Genomic DNA, 20,707 nt, shown 5'->3' with positions numbered 1-20,707 from the left:
GGTGAGGGCCTGATATCTCTTCGACAATGTATTGTGATGTTCTATGTTTACTCGGATAGTCTGAAGCATTTCAAAAATTGGTTTTTCCTAATCACTCCCCTCAACGAAGAGGCCCACACTAAGATATGCTCCATAGACTTTAGGTCGTGTTATTAATACTCGGGTATATTTAACAAGTTATGTTGTTTCTTTTAACACCTTCGTGAGAGATGCATTGCCATTATCAAAAAGGGGGAGAACATGGAATCATGTTTTGCAGGTTTAGGAAGATCTAAACAACATACTCTGGGATATGATTTTGATGATGACAACTATTAACTTAAGTGCAAGCATAACAAGCAATCAAAGATGCAATAAGATTAACATACTAAGCTAGGATTTAATAATTAATGTAACTCATCTAATGGTGACACTAAAAAAGAATACATCTCAAGCCTCATATTCAATAATAATTCAAGCAAGTGTTTGTATGAATGAATCATTTGACAAGTCTTAAAGCTTCAAAGTGTGAAAGATAAGAAGTGTGACAGCTTGCCCTATTGTGTCTGAGTGAACAAAATGTTGCAAAAGCATAAGATTTTTCTTGTAAAAGCATGTATGAGTGAACATCAAGTTTTATAACTTATTTTTCTCAAGAAAATATTTCTAAAAATGTTTTAAAGCCATGCTAGTTGAATCGGGAGATGTTAGAAAAGTTTTTGGAGTTTTTTTATATTGGTCAATCGATTGACACTTATACCCAATCAATTAGGTTGGTGCAAAAATGCACCCTAAACGTTTAGGACAATGTCTCAATGAATGGTAACGACTATATATCTTTTCTTACCTTTTAAAACTTACTAAACAATTATTTTTAGGCTAACGAATCACTTGGTGCATTATGCCGATCCATTGGCTTATCAATTTTGGCCCCCAAAATTTTCCTTTTTTGTGCCAACATCTAGACAATTCATAGAGGTCCCTTCCATCGTATTTTTATATCCAGAAACGTGAGCTCTCATATCTCACTCCTTACTATCTCTCTAAAAATATTTTTCTTTACTTTCTCTCACTTAAATGTAGTCGTAGTGCTTTCGAGAGAGGTATTTTATTTAGCGAGACATTTGTGTAATTCTAGAAGGATAGTATTGTAAATTCACCAAGGAACATTTTTACCTTGGTTGAATAATTTATCCAATTAGGGATTGTTTATTTAGGTTCGAAGCTAAACCCTTTAAAATTTTGGTTTAGGGATTTTGTTACTAAGTCACCGGTTCAGTTTGAAGGCTCAACCAGTTCAAAAGCTTTCGTCGATTCGAGATCAGACCAGTATTAAAATCTCAAGTTGGTTCGTCGTTATCCTATGTAAAAATGCAGTTCTTTTGTAAGCTCAACCCAAATTAAAAGCTTGTTAATGTTGGAGATAAGCCCGATATAAAATCCCATAGGTTCGTGTTCAGTTTGTGGGTTCCACCTAGATTAAAAGATCTACTTTGTTCGAGATAGATTTGTGTAATATCTTTGTTTAGCTTGGGGACTAACTATTTTAAGTTGATGTTTGGAAAGAAGACTTACCGCTAAATTTCACCGTTTGAAAGGAAGACTAGTCACTTCTCTCCTCTGTTCACTGTTTGGTTGGAAGTTAGCAAGAAACTTCAATTTTCCTTGTAAAAGGGAGCTCAAGAGTTCAACCTACTAAAAAAGCTCTTAAGTTTATTGGATACCCTCAAGAGCAAATTTTGGTGACAGGATTATGTCTTCTTGCTAAACCTATATAGTTCCTTCCTGGTGTCTTCTCTCTTTCCTGAACTCTTATTTTCCGTGTTTTATTCTCAATTTTTGTTGCTAATTTCTAAAATATTTTAAAATGATTTTAAAGTTTGAAAATTATCTTAAATTTTTTTCAAACTACCATTTTTTTTAAACACATAATTCATCCCATTTTGTGTGTGAAGTCACGTGTCTAACACACTCATCCCTAATTATTATAAATATGTTTGATAGTTTTGAGTCGGAGAGGTTCTCTTAATCAAGAAAGTTCCCTTGATGAATATTCCTTTGACGCTCTCAATCATATGACACTGTTATAAGTGATCACACAGTCAGTTTCGCTCATGCTCCCTTTGCAACCATCGGGGATTCAACTATCCCTACAGTTGTGAGAGGGATAATTGATAACTCACTTTGTGTGAGTTATTATAGACCTTTACGCTTGAATTTATCCTTTTTATTTAGTTTTTTACTAGTTTAATTTAATGCATTTTGTTGTTTTTTAGTAGATTATAAAGAGCACAACATGTGCTCTATTTTGTGAGTTTTTATGTGTTTGTTGCCTGTATAGAGATAACTTCTGATGAGTCCTGGCACGACAATACTAGAACAACATTTTAACCTCAACTTTGAGAAGAGAGTTAGATTAAATAAAGGATGTAATTGAAGTTACAAAGAGTATACATTCACGATTTTAGGGCTTACGTGGCACCAACCAGTGGTATGGAGAGCATTTAAATTAAATAGAAAACATGATGAAAAAAGGTATAAAACAACATGCCAAAGCCAAATTTCAACCAAAGGCCCAAAAAGACCAATGAGGCTGAAACCAAAGGAAATAATCGATCAACCTAATCAATGAGTGGATCCTTGCGTTTCAAATTTCAAATCAAATCAGATTGTATCCTTGCCTTCAAGCAAATCAAATCAAAACATTAATAGAGAACGCGTAAAATCTTCAAAATCATAATTACCTAATCAATTAGGGCATAAAAATAATCGAGTAGATAACTTGTTGTAGAAAGTTTTTGTTATGATATTTTAAGGGTCAAATCTTCAAGTATTTTATGATGATTTTGCACATTCAACCATCAGAAGAAACACTATAGATAAGTAATCATATTCCTTTCTTTCGCATCATTATTTTCTCTCTTCTCATTCTATGTTTGTGTTCTTTCGAATTCGTGGTGGAGGCTTTAACCGCGATAACACTTGTTTATTGATTCTTTCACTTTCTCTTTCAGATAGAGTGAGATCTAGGAATAATGAGGAGATTGTCCCTGTCACAATGTTTCCTTCCCGATCTACCTGATTACAGTTATCATAATTGATAGTTGGATCGTGAGGCTTGAAGGAGTTCTCTAACACGAGGTTGGGAATGAAATGAGCTTTGGATGCAATTTAGTTGCGATCTGACTTTGGATTAAATGAGCTTAGATCATGGAATTTCATGAGAATTAGGAATCGATTCCCATAGACGGTGCCAATGTTCTGTCTTGGAACCAAAATTATGTTTGATTGATGATGATGATGGACTCCAAACGCGGTGGTGTTGATCTCTGATAAGGTGGCACGAGGGTGGACATGCAAATTTAATATTTCAACAACCAAGCCAGTTATAGAGTCCTAGATGAGAACACTGAAATTATAAGATCAGAAAGTGTACCTTAAGGCTTTGTTTGGATTGATGGAACCGGATGGAGCGGAGCGGAATGGGATGGAATAATATGATATTCCATTGTTTGGATAATTTAAAAACGGATGGAACGGAGCGGAATAGAGTGGTATGGATTCCATTCCATTCCATCACTTACCACCATTTTTCTTACCCTCCGATTTGGGCGGAATGAACAACTTAACTTGTTCCGTCCTAAAATTTCCAAACAATGGAATGGTATATTCGTTCCGCTCTGTTCCACTCCGCTCCATTCCACTCCGTTCCGCTCCATTCCGCTCCGTTGATTTTATGATATCCAAACATAGCCTAAGTTTTACGTGGGTTCATTATATATATGATGGATAATTTTACTTGGGCTTTGCATGGTTCGGTTAGATATTTAAAGTTTACCTGTATTGGACCTTTGACCGATGCATAATATTTTTCATGAATGTTTCAAAGTTAAGATGCTGGTTTGTGACTTGAAAATAATCATCAATATCTTTTAGAATAGGGTGTGAGTTTGTGAAGCATTGAAGAAGGAAATGAAAACATCACTGATTACAAAATTCAATAACTACTACAAAATTAGAGTTTACTAGATAGAAGAAATAAAAATAAAATAAAATAAAATCAAATAAAATAACATGTGAAATATTTGCTCATTAATAAAACAAACTACACTTTAAATACTCCATCGGTGCTAATGGATCTTATAACTAGGGGTGAAAACAGGCTAGGTCGAGATAGACTTTGTTAAGTCTGAGTCTGACCTGCTAAAAAATTTAAAGTCTAAGTCTAGTCCGTGGTCTATTATAGACTTATTTTTCAACCTGAGTCTGGTCTTTTCGAATGACTGATTAGACTATTAGTTCTTAAAAAACTTGTATCATTTGAACATATATAAATAAACAATTCAACTAATGTTTAAATTAATAGAGAATTAAAGTTTCTATGAGACAACTTTGTTTACATTGATATATTTGAGCATACATAATAGCATAAGTTTTGTGAGATTATTTATTTGGGAGAACTTATGAAAATAACTTATGACGTTATTCATAACATTTTTTTTAACTTATTTTCACAAGTTCTTCAAAATAATTAAACTTTACTTTTGTATTTTAATATAAAATACAAAATACAATATAAAAAATAAAAAATATATCCATATTTATTAAAATAGGCCGACTTGATAAGTTTAAAAGCTTTTTTTTATGTCTTGTGGCCTAACCTATTTGGCTAAATAGACTTGTAAAAAAACTAGGTTTTTTTTAAAAAAAAATTAACATGATCTTTTGTGTAGGCTAGACCATAGCCCTATTAATTGATCTGACATATTCCCATCCCTACTTATAAGTATTAGTTGAAATCATAGTTAAAGAAATTGAAATAACAAGTAAAATTATATTATTAAAATTAATTAAAATATGATCCTTCCTAAAAGATTTTCCAATAATTTTCTTGGACTTATCCGGCCCACTAATAGCAGAATAGTTACTTCTTAAATTTTAAAAAAAAAAAATCTTTGGATTTTAGAAGGCTTACTACAGTAAATCATATGATAAACATGATATCAATTTTCTTCTTCACTTTGTTTCTTAAACTTTTTTAACCTCAACTTTAAAGGCAGGCGGTGATAACAAAATCAAATTTATAACATAGTTTTTAGTGAATAGTTTCTTTGTCCCATAGATTGTTAGTAAGATGTTAAAACAAACAATGTGTTTATTCAATGGTAAATTTATCATATAACATCATAATTCCAACACGTCACGTATACATTTGACTAGTATATTCATTAACGATCACTATTATGAATTAAAAAAAATAATACCAATTTAATATAGTTGACAAGTGCAAATTGCCTAACTACTTTTCTACATTACATGTGCCATTTATAACCATAATTACAAATTTCAACCCTAAACCCTTAATTTAATATCACATTTTAAAATAGTTTTCTTCTCCCTAAGTTTTCTTCTATCCATGTTATCCTTTTCGTCAAGCATAACATAAAATACCAACAAAAAAACATCATAGAACAGAACAAAGGAACAGATTGATTTAATGAATTCCACTACATCAATAGTTTCTTTGCCGGAAGACTGTGTTTCTGCAATCTTGTCACGTACATCACCACAAGATGCATGTAGATTTTCAATGGTTTCCAAAACTTTTGTTTCAGTTGCAAACTCTGATTTGGTTTGGAAAAACTTCTTGCCCTCTGATTACAAGGACATTCTCTCGAGGGCTGTGAATCAATTCACTCTCAAATTCATCTCTTCATGTAAACAACTCTATCGCTTTCTTTGTCGTCCAGTTCTTCTTGACGCTGGTAATAAGGTAATTAACCTTAATTAATCTGTTAGTAACGCTAATTAGTTTATGATAATTTTTTACTCGGTTTGTTTCTGTTATGTGATAAAAACAGAGTTTTAAATTGGAAAAGTGTTCGGGTAAAAAATGTTACATGATGTCAGCAACAGAGTTGTCAATAGCGTGGAGCATTGATCCAATGTTCTGGACTTGGAAATCAATCCCTGAATCAAGGTAATTTTCTAGTCATCTTTGATTTCAATTAATGTATGAAGCACAGACACCAGAAACACTGATACTGATACAGATACACATTTTTTTAAAGGTGTACTGAGCAATTAATTAGTGATTGTTAATTTAAAAAAATAAAATTAATAATTTGTAGATTCTCGGTGGTTGCTGAGCTGAGAACGGTGAACTGGTTAGAAATAGAAGGCAGAATGAGAACAAATGTTCTAACGCCAAACACGTCATATGGAGCATATTTAGTAATGAAAGTTTCTCATCATCGAGCTTATGGACTGGACTTTGCTCCTTCAGAAGTAACAATTAAGAAAGGAAAGATAGTAAAGAGAGGGAAAGCATATTTGTGTGATAAAGATGAGAACAAGTGTAATATGGAAGCATTGTTTTATGGAAACAGAAGAAATAGAATGGTTCAAGAAAATGGAGAGAATGTTAGAATGCCATGTAAAAGAGAAGATGGATGGATGGAGATTGAGATAGGTGAATTTTGTAGTGGTGAAGGTGATGAAGAGATTGAAATGAGTGTTGCTGAAGTTGGTCATCAGTTGAAGGGAGGACTTGTTCTTGAAGGCATTGAAGTCAGGCCCAAACATACATAATGTTAACGTTGGCTGTGTGTATATAGTTAGATGGGAAAAAAAATGAATGTTGTGTGTTTCACAGTTTCATATGTATTAAAAAGAATATGATAAATGAGAGAATATTTTATTAAATTAGTCTTTTAACTATTTCTGTATTTTTATTATAGTAAATATAGAGTGAAAAATATTAATATTAGACGGATAAAGTATTAATTTCTTAATGACTTGAGAAACCAAATTATCATAAATTTATTAGCCTAGTCTCTTAAAATCTTTTTTTAACATGACATGTTTCATTTTTTAGCGACATTTTTGAGCGACATTTCTGCTAGTACAAATTGCCTATTAAAAAATATTACATTAAATTAATTTATTAACACTATATATTTATTGTTCCAAATTACTTTAATATTATTTTTTTATAAATTATCTCAAATTAACTTTATAATAATATTAAAAATTTAAGAACTATTTTGGGTTATCAGTTAAAAATTAATTAAATTTTTTTCTTAATATTACATTAAAATTACTTAATAATATATAAACTTGTTTGATCAAAATTAATTTAATAATATTTTGTAAAGATTAGCTCAAATTAATATAATAACAAAAACAATTGTATCTATATAAAAAAAATGCTAATTATGGTATAAAATGGTGTTTATGGAATATGAAAAAAAGATGTTTAATGAAATATAATATGGTGTTTAGGTTCAACATACTTGTGAAGGTAATATGATCCTGGTATGTCTCTATGTTGTTGACATATTACTGACTGGAAGTTATTCTGATGAGATAGCCAAGTTCAAGAAGGAGCTGATGAATGAGTTCGAGATGATTGATCTAGAACATATGGTATATTTTTTAGGGATCGAGATTTTATACTCTGAGAAGGGTATCATTCCTGCATTAGTTGAAGTATGAACTTGAGCTTCTGAAGAGATTCGAGTTGTCAAATTGCAAGTCTGCAGTCACACCTATTGAGACAAATCACAAACTAGATTCTGATGATGAGGGTGATGATGTAGATGCTACAACTTTTAAATAGTTTGGAGGTTCACTGAGATATCTCTGTAATACCAGACCTGACATTTGTTGCACAATTTAAATTGTGAGTAGGTTTACGAACAAACCAAAGTGGTTGCATTACCAAGTTGCAATTAGGATTCTGAGGTAAATTAAGGGGACTCTAAAGTTTGGAGTTTTGTTCCCTTCTAGAGCTGAATGTGAATCTAAACTGACGTGTTATTCAAGCTCTGACTGGTGTGGTGATAGACTTGATAGAAGAAGTACTTCTAAGTATTTTTTTCAAGTATTTGGAAAGTCTAATTTTTTGGTACTCCAAGAAGCAACCAATGGTTGCGTTGTTAACTTGTGAAGCTAAATACATTGTAGGTCTTTGTCTGAGTTTCAAGCTATTTGGCTGATGATTTTGTTGCAGGATCTGAAGATCAAGGTGAAGAACCATATGAAATTGATGATTGACAATCAATCTGCCATAAACCTTGCTAAGAACCCAATGCTGCATGGGAGAAGCAAGCACATTGACACAAAATTTCATTTTCTGAGGAATTAAGTTTATAATGGAGTGCTAGAAGTTGTGCAATGTAGCATCCAGAAGCAACTTGCAGATGTTTTGACGAATGTTGTCAAGACTGAACACTTCATGATCAATTTGAGGAATGGAATTGGTGTTGTTGGTTTTAGCTCTGAATTTAAATTAAGGGATGATGTTGAAGTGTAATTGCACATTCAGAGTGGGTTAGTTAATTAGTTTGTTTCGGACCTTGTGTTGGGCTTTAATTAGTTTGGTTCAATATGAATTTAGTATATATTGCAGTTTTGCTTTGTAATTGATAGAACAGTGTAGAATCATTATTGTAATAGTTTTCAATTGAGTAAAAGTTAGTTACAGTTTTTCTCTCTCTCTTCTTTCATCTTCATCTTATTCCGTTTTGCTCCAATAAACTCGTTCCAATTTGAAGTGTTGGATTCGGTTAATGAGTTTATAATTTCAAATTTGTTAACATGTGAGTCCAACTCGATTAAATAAAAATGACGATTTTTTAAGTTGTTGATTTATAAATTTCAATACTTTTTTACATTAATGTATAAATTCAAATAAATATTGTCGATACAAATTGACCTCTTACTTTACACATATTTAACTCAACTAACACATATTAATTGAACTACCTCACCCATTCTAAAATAACAATTTTATAAAAATTATGTATTTTATTTTCTAAATATAATTTAATAGTTTTATAAGTTGATTTGAAACTTTATTCCTTTTTATTTTATGAAAAATATTTTCTATTTTAATTTTATATAAAATGATGTGTAAATTTTACTTATCAACAAGGAGATAACAGACATTTGAAATGCACAATTGTGCATTTTTTAATAAAATAATCAAAATCTTATTTTTCTTATTTTCATAAATTCATCCTCCCTTACTAAGATTTCATATTATCTCCATGACAATTTATTCACTTTCAAAAGTCTTGTATCTTTTCCTAAATCCATGGGAGATATTTCCCAAAAAATAAATGTTTTTATAAGTTAAAGGGATACGGCAATCTAATTTTGGACGATGTTCACATGTTTTGGATGCATGTTGACATTAAATACTATGTCGTCATACTATCGATATATCACAAACCATTTCTATAATATATGTATATAAAACCATATAACATGTGAACATAGAAATCAAAAAAACATTATAGTATTATGGAACTTGTGCCTGAAGATTGTTTTGCACACATTTTATCATTTACATCACCAATCGATGTTTGTAGAGTTTCTCTAATCTCTTCAGCTCTTCAATCCATGGCAGATTCAGATCATGTTTGGGAGAAATTCTTACCACATAATTATCAACAAATTGTTTCTAGACTGGTGGGTCCCCCTTTGTCATTTTCCTCAAAGAAAGAGTTATTTGTCACGTTATGCAAACCGCTGCTAATTGACGACGGTAACAAGGTAGTATAGTCATTTCAACAACTTTTGTTTTTGTTTCCAACTTTTTTTAATGATGATGTTCACATGATTTATTTTAATTGGTTGTGGTTAATTTATTCGCAATCTTTTGATAAATTCATTCACCTTTTTTTATTTGTTGAAATTTATGAGTTTATTAAATTTATGTAAGATAGCATAATTTAATGAATCTCATTTATATATCAACCCATAAAAATAAGGTTGATAAACATGTTTAAATATCAATTTATATACTCACTCTCTATTTTTAATTATAACTAAAAATATGTTAGAAAATTGTATTTAATATACAATTTTTGTAAATATTATTTTTGCTTAAGCTTAATAATATATTAAATAATTTTTAAATATTAATAAATTATTATTAAATCTTGATGTAATTATTATTAACTAAAAATTATTTATGTATTCTCAGGCGGGGGAGCAAATATGAATGTAAATTTATATCCATATTTTCTCCGTTGCTTGTGGTTATATAAATTATAAGTTAATAATTTTTGTATTTTTTATTATACGTATGTATATAATATTAGTATTAAATTTTTTATAAACATGAAAGAATAAATATTTAAAAATGTTTATGAATGAAACAGATGTTTTGGATTGAGAAAAGAAGAGGCAAAATATGTTACATGTTAGGTGCAAGGGAGCTATCAATCACATTTGGAAACACTTCTCTCTATTGGTCATGGAAACATGTTGAAGGCTCAAAGTTTGCAGAAGCTGCTGAACTCAGAACCATTTGGTGGCTAGAAATCAAGGGAACCATTAACATTGAAATGCTATCTCCAAAAACAACATACAAAGCATATTTAAAAGTGAAAATTGCATATCGTGCTTATGGGTTAGATTTGTTACCTTCAGAGGTTTCTATTGAGGTTGGTGATTTTAAATCATGTGAAAAGGTTTATATACATTCGCACTGCAAAAGAAATGGAAAATTCTCTTCTCATTGTAAGTGTGAGTGTGATGAAGAATGGTTGGAGATTGAGTTGGGGAGTTTCTACACTGAATCATCAGTTAAAGTTGAAGAGGTGAGAATGTGTCTTAAGGAAGTTGAAGGTGTGCACTTGAAAGGCGGGTTAATCATTGATGGAATTGAACTAAGACCTGTTTGTTAATAATAATTAATTTATATTGTTTAGTAGTAGTTTGTTAGAATAATCACTTTCATTTTTTCATAGTTCGTTATTAAGTCGTCGTTCATGACCTTATATAAATTAATAGGTGTCATCTTGTATTTTTTATTCTTAAAAAAAAGAGTGCAATAAGAATGAAGGGTTATTCACACATTATTTGCAATAATGCTTTTGTACAAGATATTAGTTGATTTAGACTCTGATTTTTTTTTTCTTTCCTAATTTTCGAAGATGAATTTTAACCTCAACTCTCTCATCTTGTGTTTTATGAGAGCCTCTTCTTCATTATCCCTTATAGTCCTGGCCTGCAGTGTCATTTACCAACAACTCCATTCACTCTAAAGTCCAGCAGCTAATGTTCCAAACCTTTTGGAACTCGGCATCCCTAGCTAGGTCACTTATGCGAGCAGAAAAACCTTCACCGTGGTGCGAGGAAGTTTGGCCGTATGCAACACTTTTCGCTCGGTTATGACTCTATGGTCTCTAGCCTAAAGAGGATTTTTATAGACCAGCAGATTGTCTTCAGGTTGGCATCCATGCATTCGAAATAAATTTGTTTGACAACCAACAAAACAATATTTACTAACTGGTGGCTTTCAATGCAAAGTGTTTCTTCTAAAGCAATCACTCAAAGTCTCAAATCATGATCCTCTGGCCAATCTGTTAAACATTGCCAGAAGTTAGTATGAATCAGTGCTTAACAACTAAAATTTACAACCATTCACATGATGGATTAACAATTACCCATCCTTCATCTCAGAATGCTTGGAAAACAAGGCATTTCTGGAAAATTCGGCTTCCTGGGACTCTTCATCAACCAATTTCAGCTGAAACACACAGTTGAAATCAAATTTCCAAGTAATAATAAAAGGAAATGCAAAAGTATTCGTCTTCGCTCACTCACAAACCTTCCCTGTAAGAGTAATTTTCGAACATGTAGGATTCTCAGGGTCGATTTAGCCACAAGATCCGAGAGGGTACTTGATAGGAATCAATTCCTACCAAGATTGCAAACTAGGGTTTTCTACTAGAAAAGAGGAAGAACACTAAAATAACTTAATAAAATAAAAGATAAAATAACTTTTTTTGATTTCATTCCTAATCTTGTCATCTCTCAATGAGTACATATATAGTAGTAGAGGATAATATCTAAAGGCCCAATAACTAAGTAAAGCCCAACTAATTCTAGAAAACATCATAATATAAAATACTCCCAATACATAAAAATACTAATAAAACTCATTTAACTAATAATCAATTATTCTATTAATCTCCCTATCATTGCCGCGGGGTTCACATGAACCTTGTCCTCAAGGTTCGAAAATAAATATGAGAGTGGAGATATTGTTCCCGGATCCCATTGAGTAACAAGAGTAAGAAGCCACCCTTTGGTAAATGCTATCACAAAACCACCAATGACTGTGGCTATCAGCTGTAGAAATGTCCCAACCTTCTCATGATTAACCATTATTAAGTAGCTCAAATAGGAATTATCAGACTCATTACCAGCAATAAACTTTAAATCTTTAAAAGAAACCTTCAATATGTTGCGTAAATCAACAGCTTTGCCAACACCTCCTGTAGGGGGTCGACTCAACTTTTTCATCTCGAGCATTTCCAAAAGAAGCATAGATACTGGTACAAATGATTGAGTGCAAGCAGCAAGCTGGTTCAGCATCGAGATGCATCTCAACCTAAGGGAAATATATCTAGCTATGGGAACTAGACGGGCTACCCCAAAAATTATTTGGGTTAACTGATATGCAAGTTGCTTAAAGTCAGATTGTGAACCGTAAGCACGGATAGCATTAGTCCAAAGTTCATAAACTTTGTGAAAAGCTTCCTCAATTTTTGTATTAAGTGCGTCCCTCAAAATCATGGCCAGCTGTAGGATAAAAATGAAGGCACGTTGATATGCTTCTAAATCACTTTGATCATGACATTGAACGTCAACAAAAAAGGTTCCTGCCTTGAAGAATGTCAGTACCTTGACACTTGGAATGGAATTTCCCTTGGGGAAAACAAGGGTACTTTGTTTATTGTATGGTGAATTGACCTGTGTATCTGAACCAGAACCTTTCCATGAGAGCGAAATAGAGAAGGGAAAGCTTTCATTGACCTGGAACTCTCGGACTTTAAAAATTGGACTGAGAATAGCACACTGCAATGCAGCTCCCCTGGCAACACACTCACTAGCAGTCATTGTCCTCCTAGGTTCCTTTTTGAAAAACTCTGTCAATATTTTGTTAATTGCCGGTACACGCGAACCAGAACCAACTACCTCAACCATGAGTATATTCTCAACTGTAAGACCAGCTTCTGCCAGTGCCTTCTCCAAAGGCCCCTTCACACGTTCCAATATTGGAGGAGCTAGCTGCTCAAAGTCATCACGTTTGATATGTCCCCTCACATCCTTCTCATCCATTAAGCATTCAATGTTCAAAGGTGCCTCGGGATTTGCACTGAGAACTTTCTTCAGCTTCTCACATGCGGTCCTCAACCTCAGAGAAGCCCTGGCATTCTGATAAACATCGATCTTGTACTCCTCCTTAAACTTTGCAGCAAAACGATGAAACAAAGCCTTATCAAAATCCCTACCACCTAACGACCTATCGTATAAATGTGCTAATACTTTCAGCTGCCCCTTTTTGAACCCAGCAAAGCACACCTGCATACTAGCATGCTCAATATCCACAAAGGCCACATTCAGCTGATCATTCTCAGGCAGATCCGTTTTAAAAATCCCATACGCCCACGCATTAGCAGTAGTCTCATGAAGCAACCGAAGCGGGTTCAACCCAACAATAGTCGCAGCATCTAAAACAGCCCTCCTCTGAAGATTAGTGAAATAAACCGGAATCACAATACAACAATCAATAACTGCCGCATTAAGATTATTCTCAGCAATCTCTTTCATATTCGACAACATCATCGCAAACACTTGCGTAGGCGTATACGCCCTAACTTCCCTCAAGTATCTCACCTGAATCAACGGATACCCATCCGTTCCTTCAGTAACGTTATAAGGCAAAGACTTAAGATCACGCTGCAAATCAACATCCGAAAACTGCTTCCCAATAAGCCTCTTAATTTGAGAAATTGACGTATCAGTTGTGCGATTGACAATGTCACTATGTTTTTTTGATTCGGTTGTTCCACCACACAAAATCCCAGCAGCAACCGTATGTATTAAAGTCTCAATGAGAGCACCTGAAATTCTTACCTTGAAAGAAGGTGGTTCAACATCATTCCCTTCGCGTCCATCCTCTGAGATGTCCTCTGCGTATAACGGGAGACCGCCAATAGATAGAAAACCTGAATTTCCCGTGGAAGACACCTTTGATGGCAAGTCGTCTTCCTCCTGATTGCTTAACTCAGAGTTGGTACCCTCATCAGAACCAACATCCTCCTCTACCACGACAATGTTTTTCCCACTTCCGAAACTACTATCGTTCCCTACATCAGATACCGGCGTATGAGAAGAACTGTTGGCTGGTTCAGTGGATCCATGAGTCACCCTAATACTTGAATCAGCTTCCAAACCAGTTGCTTCACTTTTCCGCTTCAATTGAGGAGTCTTAACGATGATAGCTTCAGCTTTCTGGTCGAGATTTCCCAGTTGGTCGAGATTTCTGGTCGATGATATGGAGCAAGAATAGGGTGTGGATTTGGTGATGGAAGAGAGGAGAAATCGGGATCGGAACGGCACTCGAAGGTGAAGACGTGGTGGAGGCTTGAAAGGACCATTTTTGCGGTTGCTTTGGGGTTTGGTGAGGTGTGGTGAGGTTAGGTTTGTTTCTACGCCTAGTCTCACGAACGAAATGAAATGTTGCATCTGTGGTTTGAGGTTGAGATCCAAAGGTTTTTGTGAACCTTTTTTTGAGTTTTTCTTAAAAGGGGGCTGAGTGACTTGGAGATTCTTACCAAAACTTCCTCTATTTTTAGAACGAGATTGATATTGGTGAAAAGAGGTGTTTGTTGGTTGGAGTTGTTGATAATAAGTATTGTAGTCATATGAATAAGGAGATGATGAGTAGGATGAATATGGGTTAGGGTTAGGTGGATGTGGTGAATATCCATGATTTGGATACAAATTTGGTGATGATGATCCATGAGTGTAGTAAGGTGTAAAGAGTTCCCATGGGAATGATGGAAATGAAGGTGTTGGTGTGAGTGTGGAATAGGTTGGAGGAATGCTCCATTGATGAGATGAAGGTGTATGATAAGCATAATCCATTGGAGGATTTGAGTACATGGATGAAAGCACCAATTGATAGGAATCAATTCCTACCAAGATTGCAAACTAGGGTTTTCTACTAGAAAAGAGGAAGAACACTAAAATAACTTAATAAAATAAAAGATAAAATAACTTTTTTTGATTTCATTCCTAATCTTGTCATCTCTCAATGAGTACATATATAGTAGTAGAGGATAATATCTAAAGGCCCAATAACTAAGTAAAGCCCAACTAATTCTAGAAAACATCATAATATAAAATACTCCCAATACATAAAAATACTAATAAAACTCATTTAACTAATAATCAATTATTCTATTAATCTCCCTATCAGTACTCGCTGACTGTGAAGGAAGCTCTTGCATCTTTGAATGCATGTCTTGATGTTGGGTCGAGAGTAGTTAAGTTGAAGTATGGGATGCTGATGCCTTGGTCCGGTAGTCCATCACTGAATGATACCACATAGCTGCATATATCCAGATGTGATGGTCATTATACAGCAGAATCTTATTCACTTTAGAGAAAGGAATTGTATAAACAATGCTTATCCAAAGGGTGCTCCATCCAAATCAGTTGAGATAGTACTGCAAAGAAATAATAAGCAATTTCAATATGAAACCAGAAACAATAAGCAATTTCAATATGAAACCAGAAACAAGTATTAGAGGGTATAATTTATATGATTTCATCTTCAACGTTGCACCTATAAATAACCAATCTTCCATTAGCAAACCTACATAAAGATTTTTCTCACACTTTAGTTCTCAAGAATTTTTATAATTCATCAAAAGCTTAAATTCTTGCTTGCTCACTGTCATCTTCTAGGCCTCTTTCTTAGCTTTGATTTTAATTTTACTTTGAATAATTTTGTTTCAACGACAATATTCTTTACTCCCAAGTTCAAAATCTCTTTTACTACTATTCTAATTTCTTACCTCATCTTGTCCTACATATAATTTACTAGAATATTCAAAAGTTTCTATGTGTATGTTTGGTTTCACAATTGAAGCACTTAAAATAGATTCTAGATATCTATAATTGATTTCGACATATTTGATTGCTCTATAGTAGTTTTTGAGTCTATAAATGTTAAACTCACCAAACATAAAATCTGTTTACCTTATCTCACTTATATTCAGAATCAATTTACTCCTAATCAAATTTTCACCGCCGAACTAAACCTAATATTGGTCCTTAAGAAAAGAAAAAACACAAATTCGCAGTAGGAACTTCAAATGTTTGTAAAATCGGTCCACCGTAAAGACTAAGAAAATGATCATAAGAAGAGACTAATTTGAACCATATTTTTAAAAGAATAAACAAGAAAAAAACAAAGTGAAAACTAGAACAGAACATGAATATGAATTCAACAACAAGTGAAACAGAATTGAGGTGATGAAAATAAAAACAATAACAAAGGAATTGGGAAAAAGAAGCACCTTAATACACCCCAGAAATTGAGAAATATATATACTGTATATGGGAGACAAATTTACATAAAATTTATTTAATAAAATGTACAACTAATCCATATGAATGAAGGAAAACTCCATTTTTTTCCCTTCTAATGAAGCATGGATACTAAGCCACTATCTCCGCTGAATGCATGTATTGATATGCTAAAGATATGCCCTGATACATATTGAAATATCCCATTTTTTTTTCATTTAAGAAATAAATAAATGATAAATGGTGACACCTCTCAACTTATTCAATTGTTTGATTTTGTTCCTATAAGTTTTAATTATTTTAAAGTTTTTTAATTGTTAGATTTTGACCCCTAAAATTTGCGAATTGCTTGATTTGGACTCTGAATTTTGTCTCTTTTTGTATTTGATAGTCCCTTAATAACATGTAGACTAAATTTTTTTTTTTTTTACTTTTCCTCTTCTTTTAGAATTTTCTTCTCTTTTTATTAGCTAAACTTTGAACGAAATATCTTTAAAATCTTAAATATTTAATTCAACATATGTTTAATGAAAAATGGTTTTGACAAAAAAAAAAGATAGACTACTAGCTAATTAAAATAACAAACTCTTTAGCCAATACATGTGGGAACATTTTAAAAAAGTTATTTTAGAATATAGAGACAAGCTTAAAATATTCCTTATAAAAATATTCAAATTCTATATGACCGATAAGAATGTTAGATTTTGGGACTTTATGCTTAAATAGGATGGAGTTATTGGCAAAAAAAGTTTGTTATTTTAATTAGCTAGTGGTTTATCTTTTTTGTTGTCAAAACAATTTGCCATCAAATTTATGTTGAATAAAATATTTAAGATTTTCAAGATATTATGTTCAAAGCTTAATTATTAAAAAGAGAAGAAAAATAGAATTTTAGAGAAAAAATTAGAAAAAAAGAAGAGAAAAAGTAACAAAAAAAAGATAAGTTTTGTCTACATGTTATTAGGGGACTATCAAATGTAAAATGGGACAAAATTGAGGGGCCAAAGTCAAGAACTTGAAACTTAGGGGCCAAAATCAAGCAATTAGAAAACCCGAGGGACCAAAATCAAGCAATTGAAACTTGGGGGGCCAAAATCAAACAATTGAAAATTTTGGAGGGCCAAAACTTCATTTAAGTATTTTTTAAATACATGAATATCAAAAATTTCTCTCATTAATGACATTTCTCTAAATACATATTTTGTGGTTTACAATAGTGAGAGTGACAGTTAGAGTGATAGTTGATATTGGTGATTAGAGGTGGATTAAGTGACAATCGACGATGTTCAGAGTGGTGGTCGATGGTGATTGACGATGATCATAGTAGTGGTTGGTGGTGGTTATAGTAATAGTTGATGGTGACCAAAGTAGGGTGATGGTTGACTGTGATTAAATTAGAGATCATAGATGAATTAAGTGGTAATCGGAGGTGGTAGCTGGCGGTGGTGATCAAAATATTGGTCAGAGTAGTGGCCTAACTGGTGGTTACCGAGGGTCAGTGGTAGTTTGAGTAGTTGTCAAAGTGGTTGTGAGGGTCAATGATAGTCAAGTGGTGATCAGTATATTGATCAAAATAATGGTTAAAGCAGTGGTTAGAGGTGGTCAAAATGGTGGCCAGTTAAGGTGGTCAAAGTATTAGTCATAATAGTGGTTAAAGTGGTGATTAAAGGTAGTCAGAATGATGGTCGAAAGTGGCCTGGTTACAACAGTGATCGTAACAGTGGTTAGAGTAGTGGTGGTCGAAAGTGGTCATAACAGTGGTCGTAAAACAAAAATAAGAATTTAAAAATTTGTTATTTTTGGTTTTATGTTTTTGTAGAGGATTATTTTGAAATTTAGTGCAAAAGTGTATCAACTCCATGATTTGATGAACATATTTTGATTTTGAAATTCAGTGCAAAAGTGTATCAATTCCATGATTTGATGAATATATTTTTATTTTGAAATTCAGCGCAAAAGTGTAACAACTCCATGATTTGATGAACATGTTTTGATTTTAAAATTGACTTTTGAAACCAAAAACTCACAAGCATCCTGAATTGGACTGTAATGTATCTAATTTATATGCAAATCATACGTTAAGAATCAATTATTTTAATATTTGTATCTAAAATATTCCTTTGCCTATCTAGAATAAAATAGAATATACCGTAGTATATTTTGATCTAATTAATACAATAAGCTGTAAATTTCACTAAATAATATAATCTCTGTAGTGTTATTCAAATGCACAGTTTTATTCAAATGTCTCTCAGTCTCCCTCTTTTCAACATGGTATGAAGAGTGGTATGAAGAGCCTATTGAGAGACAACATTTCATCGTGCTTTACTGAGTTGACCCATTGTCTCCCGGTGATAAAAATACTTTTTTTCGACAAAATGTGTCCCAACTCCTATTTGCCTTTCATTCACTTACTTTAGTCTTTCCAACATTGATTTCATGATCACCACCACATTGTCATTGTTGCCACTATTTTTGGAGACCATCCGGCAAAATAACACCATCAGTAAAAGCAAATCTTCAGATATGTCAAATCCCCATAATATTGGCGCCATCCGCCTCTGCATGCACCCACATACTGCGCCATCTCTTCAGTGCATGGGCCTCACGCGCCCACTTTCCTTCAGCACGGGACGATGCACCCAAACTCTGATGTCGCTGTCGTTTTTTCCGCCATGCTCGGTTTTCTGTCATGGTTCTAGACCTGCACATAATTTTTGTTTTCCATCTATAGAAGTACATGTTCCAATTCAAACAAGTCATGTTTCGCTATTCATCGTGACCGTCATTGTTCTCCCCACCATTCAGCAACCTTGTTTGCACGCTTTTCAACCACCAACTCTCACGGAAGATCACTTTGGCACCGATTCTGCCACTTTTACCTAAGTTATTCCCAGCATGTGCGAAAAATTAACTAGGATAGTTAAATGTCATACAAAGGCAAGAGAGCAACAACGTCAACCTAAGGTTGTTGTTCAACCAACTATAACCAAAGAAGTTACTATTTCGACCGCTGATTACAATGAGTTCCTTCAACTTAAAACAACCCATTAACCATCATCTTCTGCCACCATTGCTCAGTCTGGTAAAAATTGTAGCCTTTGTCTCTACATCCCCCTCCCTTGGTCCTTGACTCTAATGCCTTTAATCATATAACTGATAATAAATTTCTTTTATCTCACTTGTCTTATTCTGATTCTCTGTCTTCAGTCACTTTGGTGAATGGATCTAAAATCAAAGTTCAAGGCCTTGGCCAAACACACCCACTTCCAAAATTGTCTTTAGATTTTATGCTCTATATTCTCGGTTGTCCTTTCAATCTAATAATTGTCAAAAAGATCATTTGTACGCTTGATCGTCCAGTTCTGTTTATTGATAATTTTGTTTATGCCTAGGATCGACGTACGGGACGGACGATTGGGACAAGGACTGAGTCTGGAAGATTATATAGTCTATAACCATTATGGCATGTGCTTCTATTGCTTCTTTAAGCCTTACATATCAAGGTTTGAGTCACTCTTAGCCTTAATAAAATGTGTCTTTTAGTTCCTATTTTTCCTAAGCTTTCGCCATATAAGTATCACTCATGTCAATTAGACAAACATACTTGTCACACCTATTGTCAACGAATAAATAAAAGTGTTGTGTCACATTTTGATTTAGTTCATTCTAATATATGAGGCCCTAGTCGTGTCAAGTCAAATATTGTTACCTCGTAACCTTCATCGATGATTTTTCACGATGTACTTTTTATTTTTGATGAAAACCATCCATATGTCTTCTATATATTCCAAGAGTTTTATACCAGAATTAAAAACCAAATTGACATTTCCATTAAAATTTTATGCACTTATAATACTAGTAAATATATGTGTTTACCACTAATTTTGGTTAAACAATGACTTAGTTTTAAATAGCTACTCACAGGATCCAACTAGAAAATCCTAAGACGTTTTGTGCGTAATTTCTCAAAGAAAAGTGTTTGGATGTTGTTGTAAGCGTAAGAATCGACTAAGAGAATGACTTTAGAAGAATTTAAATGTATGAAAGACAACAAAGGCTTCAACTAGATCAACGTCTACTATAAAAGAAATTGCAAATTGAAGTAAAGGCTGGAAAAAATAGGCGAAAGTAAATGAAAAAAAGAATTTGCTTAAATGTATAAAAGTTGGTGTGCAAAATCATATATAGTTCTCACAAACTCATTTCTCGCTTTAACATGGGTACTTTGAGTTTTACAAAGGTTTTACAATGAGATTGCCACATTGAATCCTAATGTTAGAACCACTATATATACTACTACAGAAATAACTGTCTGCAGCGG

At 33.2% G+C, this 20,707-nt stretch overlaps 3 protein-coding genes across 3 annotated transcripts; 2 read left to right on the top strand and 1 right to left on the bottom strand.

Annotated features, from left to right (window-relative positions):
- Positions 1 to 5,343: 5,343 nt before the first annotated feature.
- Positions 5,344 to 6,761, top strand: LOC131612813 (F-box protein VBF-like). The gene is made up of 3 exons (XM_058884561.1): positions 5,344 to 5,752; positions 5,841 to 5,959; positions 6,111 to 6,761. The coding sequence occupies exons 1-3, from the start codon at positions 5,477 to 5,479 to the stop codon at positions 6,568 to 6,570; spliced, it is 855 nt and encodes a 284-aa protein (XP_058740544.1). The 5' UTR covers positions 5,344 to 5,476; the 3' UTR covers positions 6,571 to 6,761.
- Positions 6,762 to 9,288: 2,527 nt separating this feature from the next.
- LOC131612812 (F-box protein PP2-B15-like) lies at positions 9,289 to 10,873 on the top strand. The gene is made up of 2 exons (XM_058884560.1): positions 9,289 to 9,540; positions 10,152 to 10,873. Exons 1-2 carry the CDS (start codon positions 9,289 to 9,291, stop codon positions 10,677 to 10,679), a joined length of 780 nt encoding a protein of 259 aa, XP_058740543.1. The 3' UTR covers positions 10,680 to 10,873.
- A 978-nt stretch (positions 10,874 to 11,851) lies between these two features.
- LOC131612811 (uncharacterized) lies at positions 11,852 to 14,965 on the bottom strand. The gene has a single exon (XM_058884559.1). It carries the CDS (start codon positions 14,950 to 14,952, stop codon positions 11,956 to 11,958), a length of 2,997 nt encoding a protein of 998 aa, XP_058740542.1. The 5' UTR covers positions 14,953 to 14,965; the 3' UTR covers positions 11,852 to 11,955.
- Between the last annotated feature and the right edge of the window lie 5,742 nt (positions 14,966 to 20,707).

Source organism: Vicia villosa, linkage group LG6 (genome assembly GCF_029867415.1).
Source record: "Vicia villosa cultivar HV-30 ecotype Madison, WI linkage group LG6, Vvil1.0, whole genome shotgun sequence".
In the NCBI taxonomy this organism is placed as follows: domain Eukaryota; kingdom Viridiplantae; phylum Streptophyta; class Magnoliopsida; order Fabales; family Fabaceae; genus Vicia; species Vicia villosa.
The sequence above is the reverse complement of the archived record's forward strand: the minus strand, read 5'-3'. Positions and strand labels throughout refer to the sequence as shown.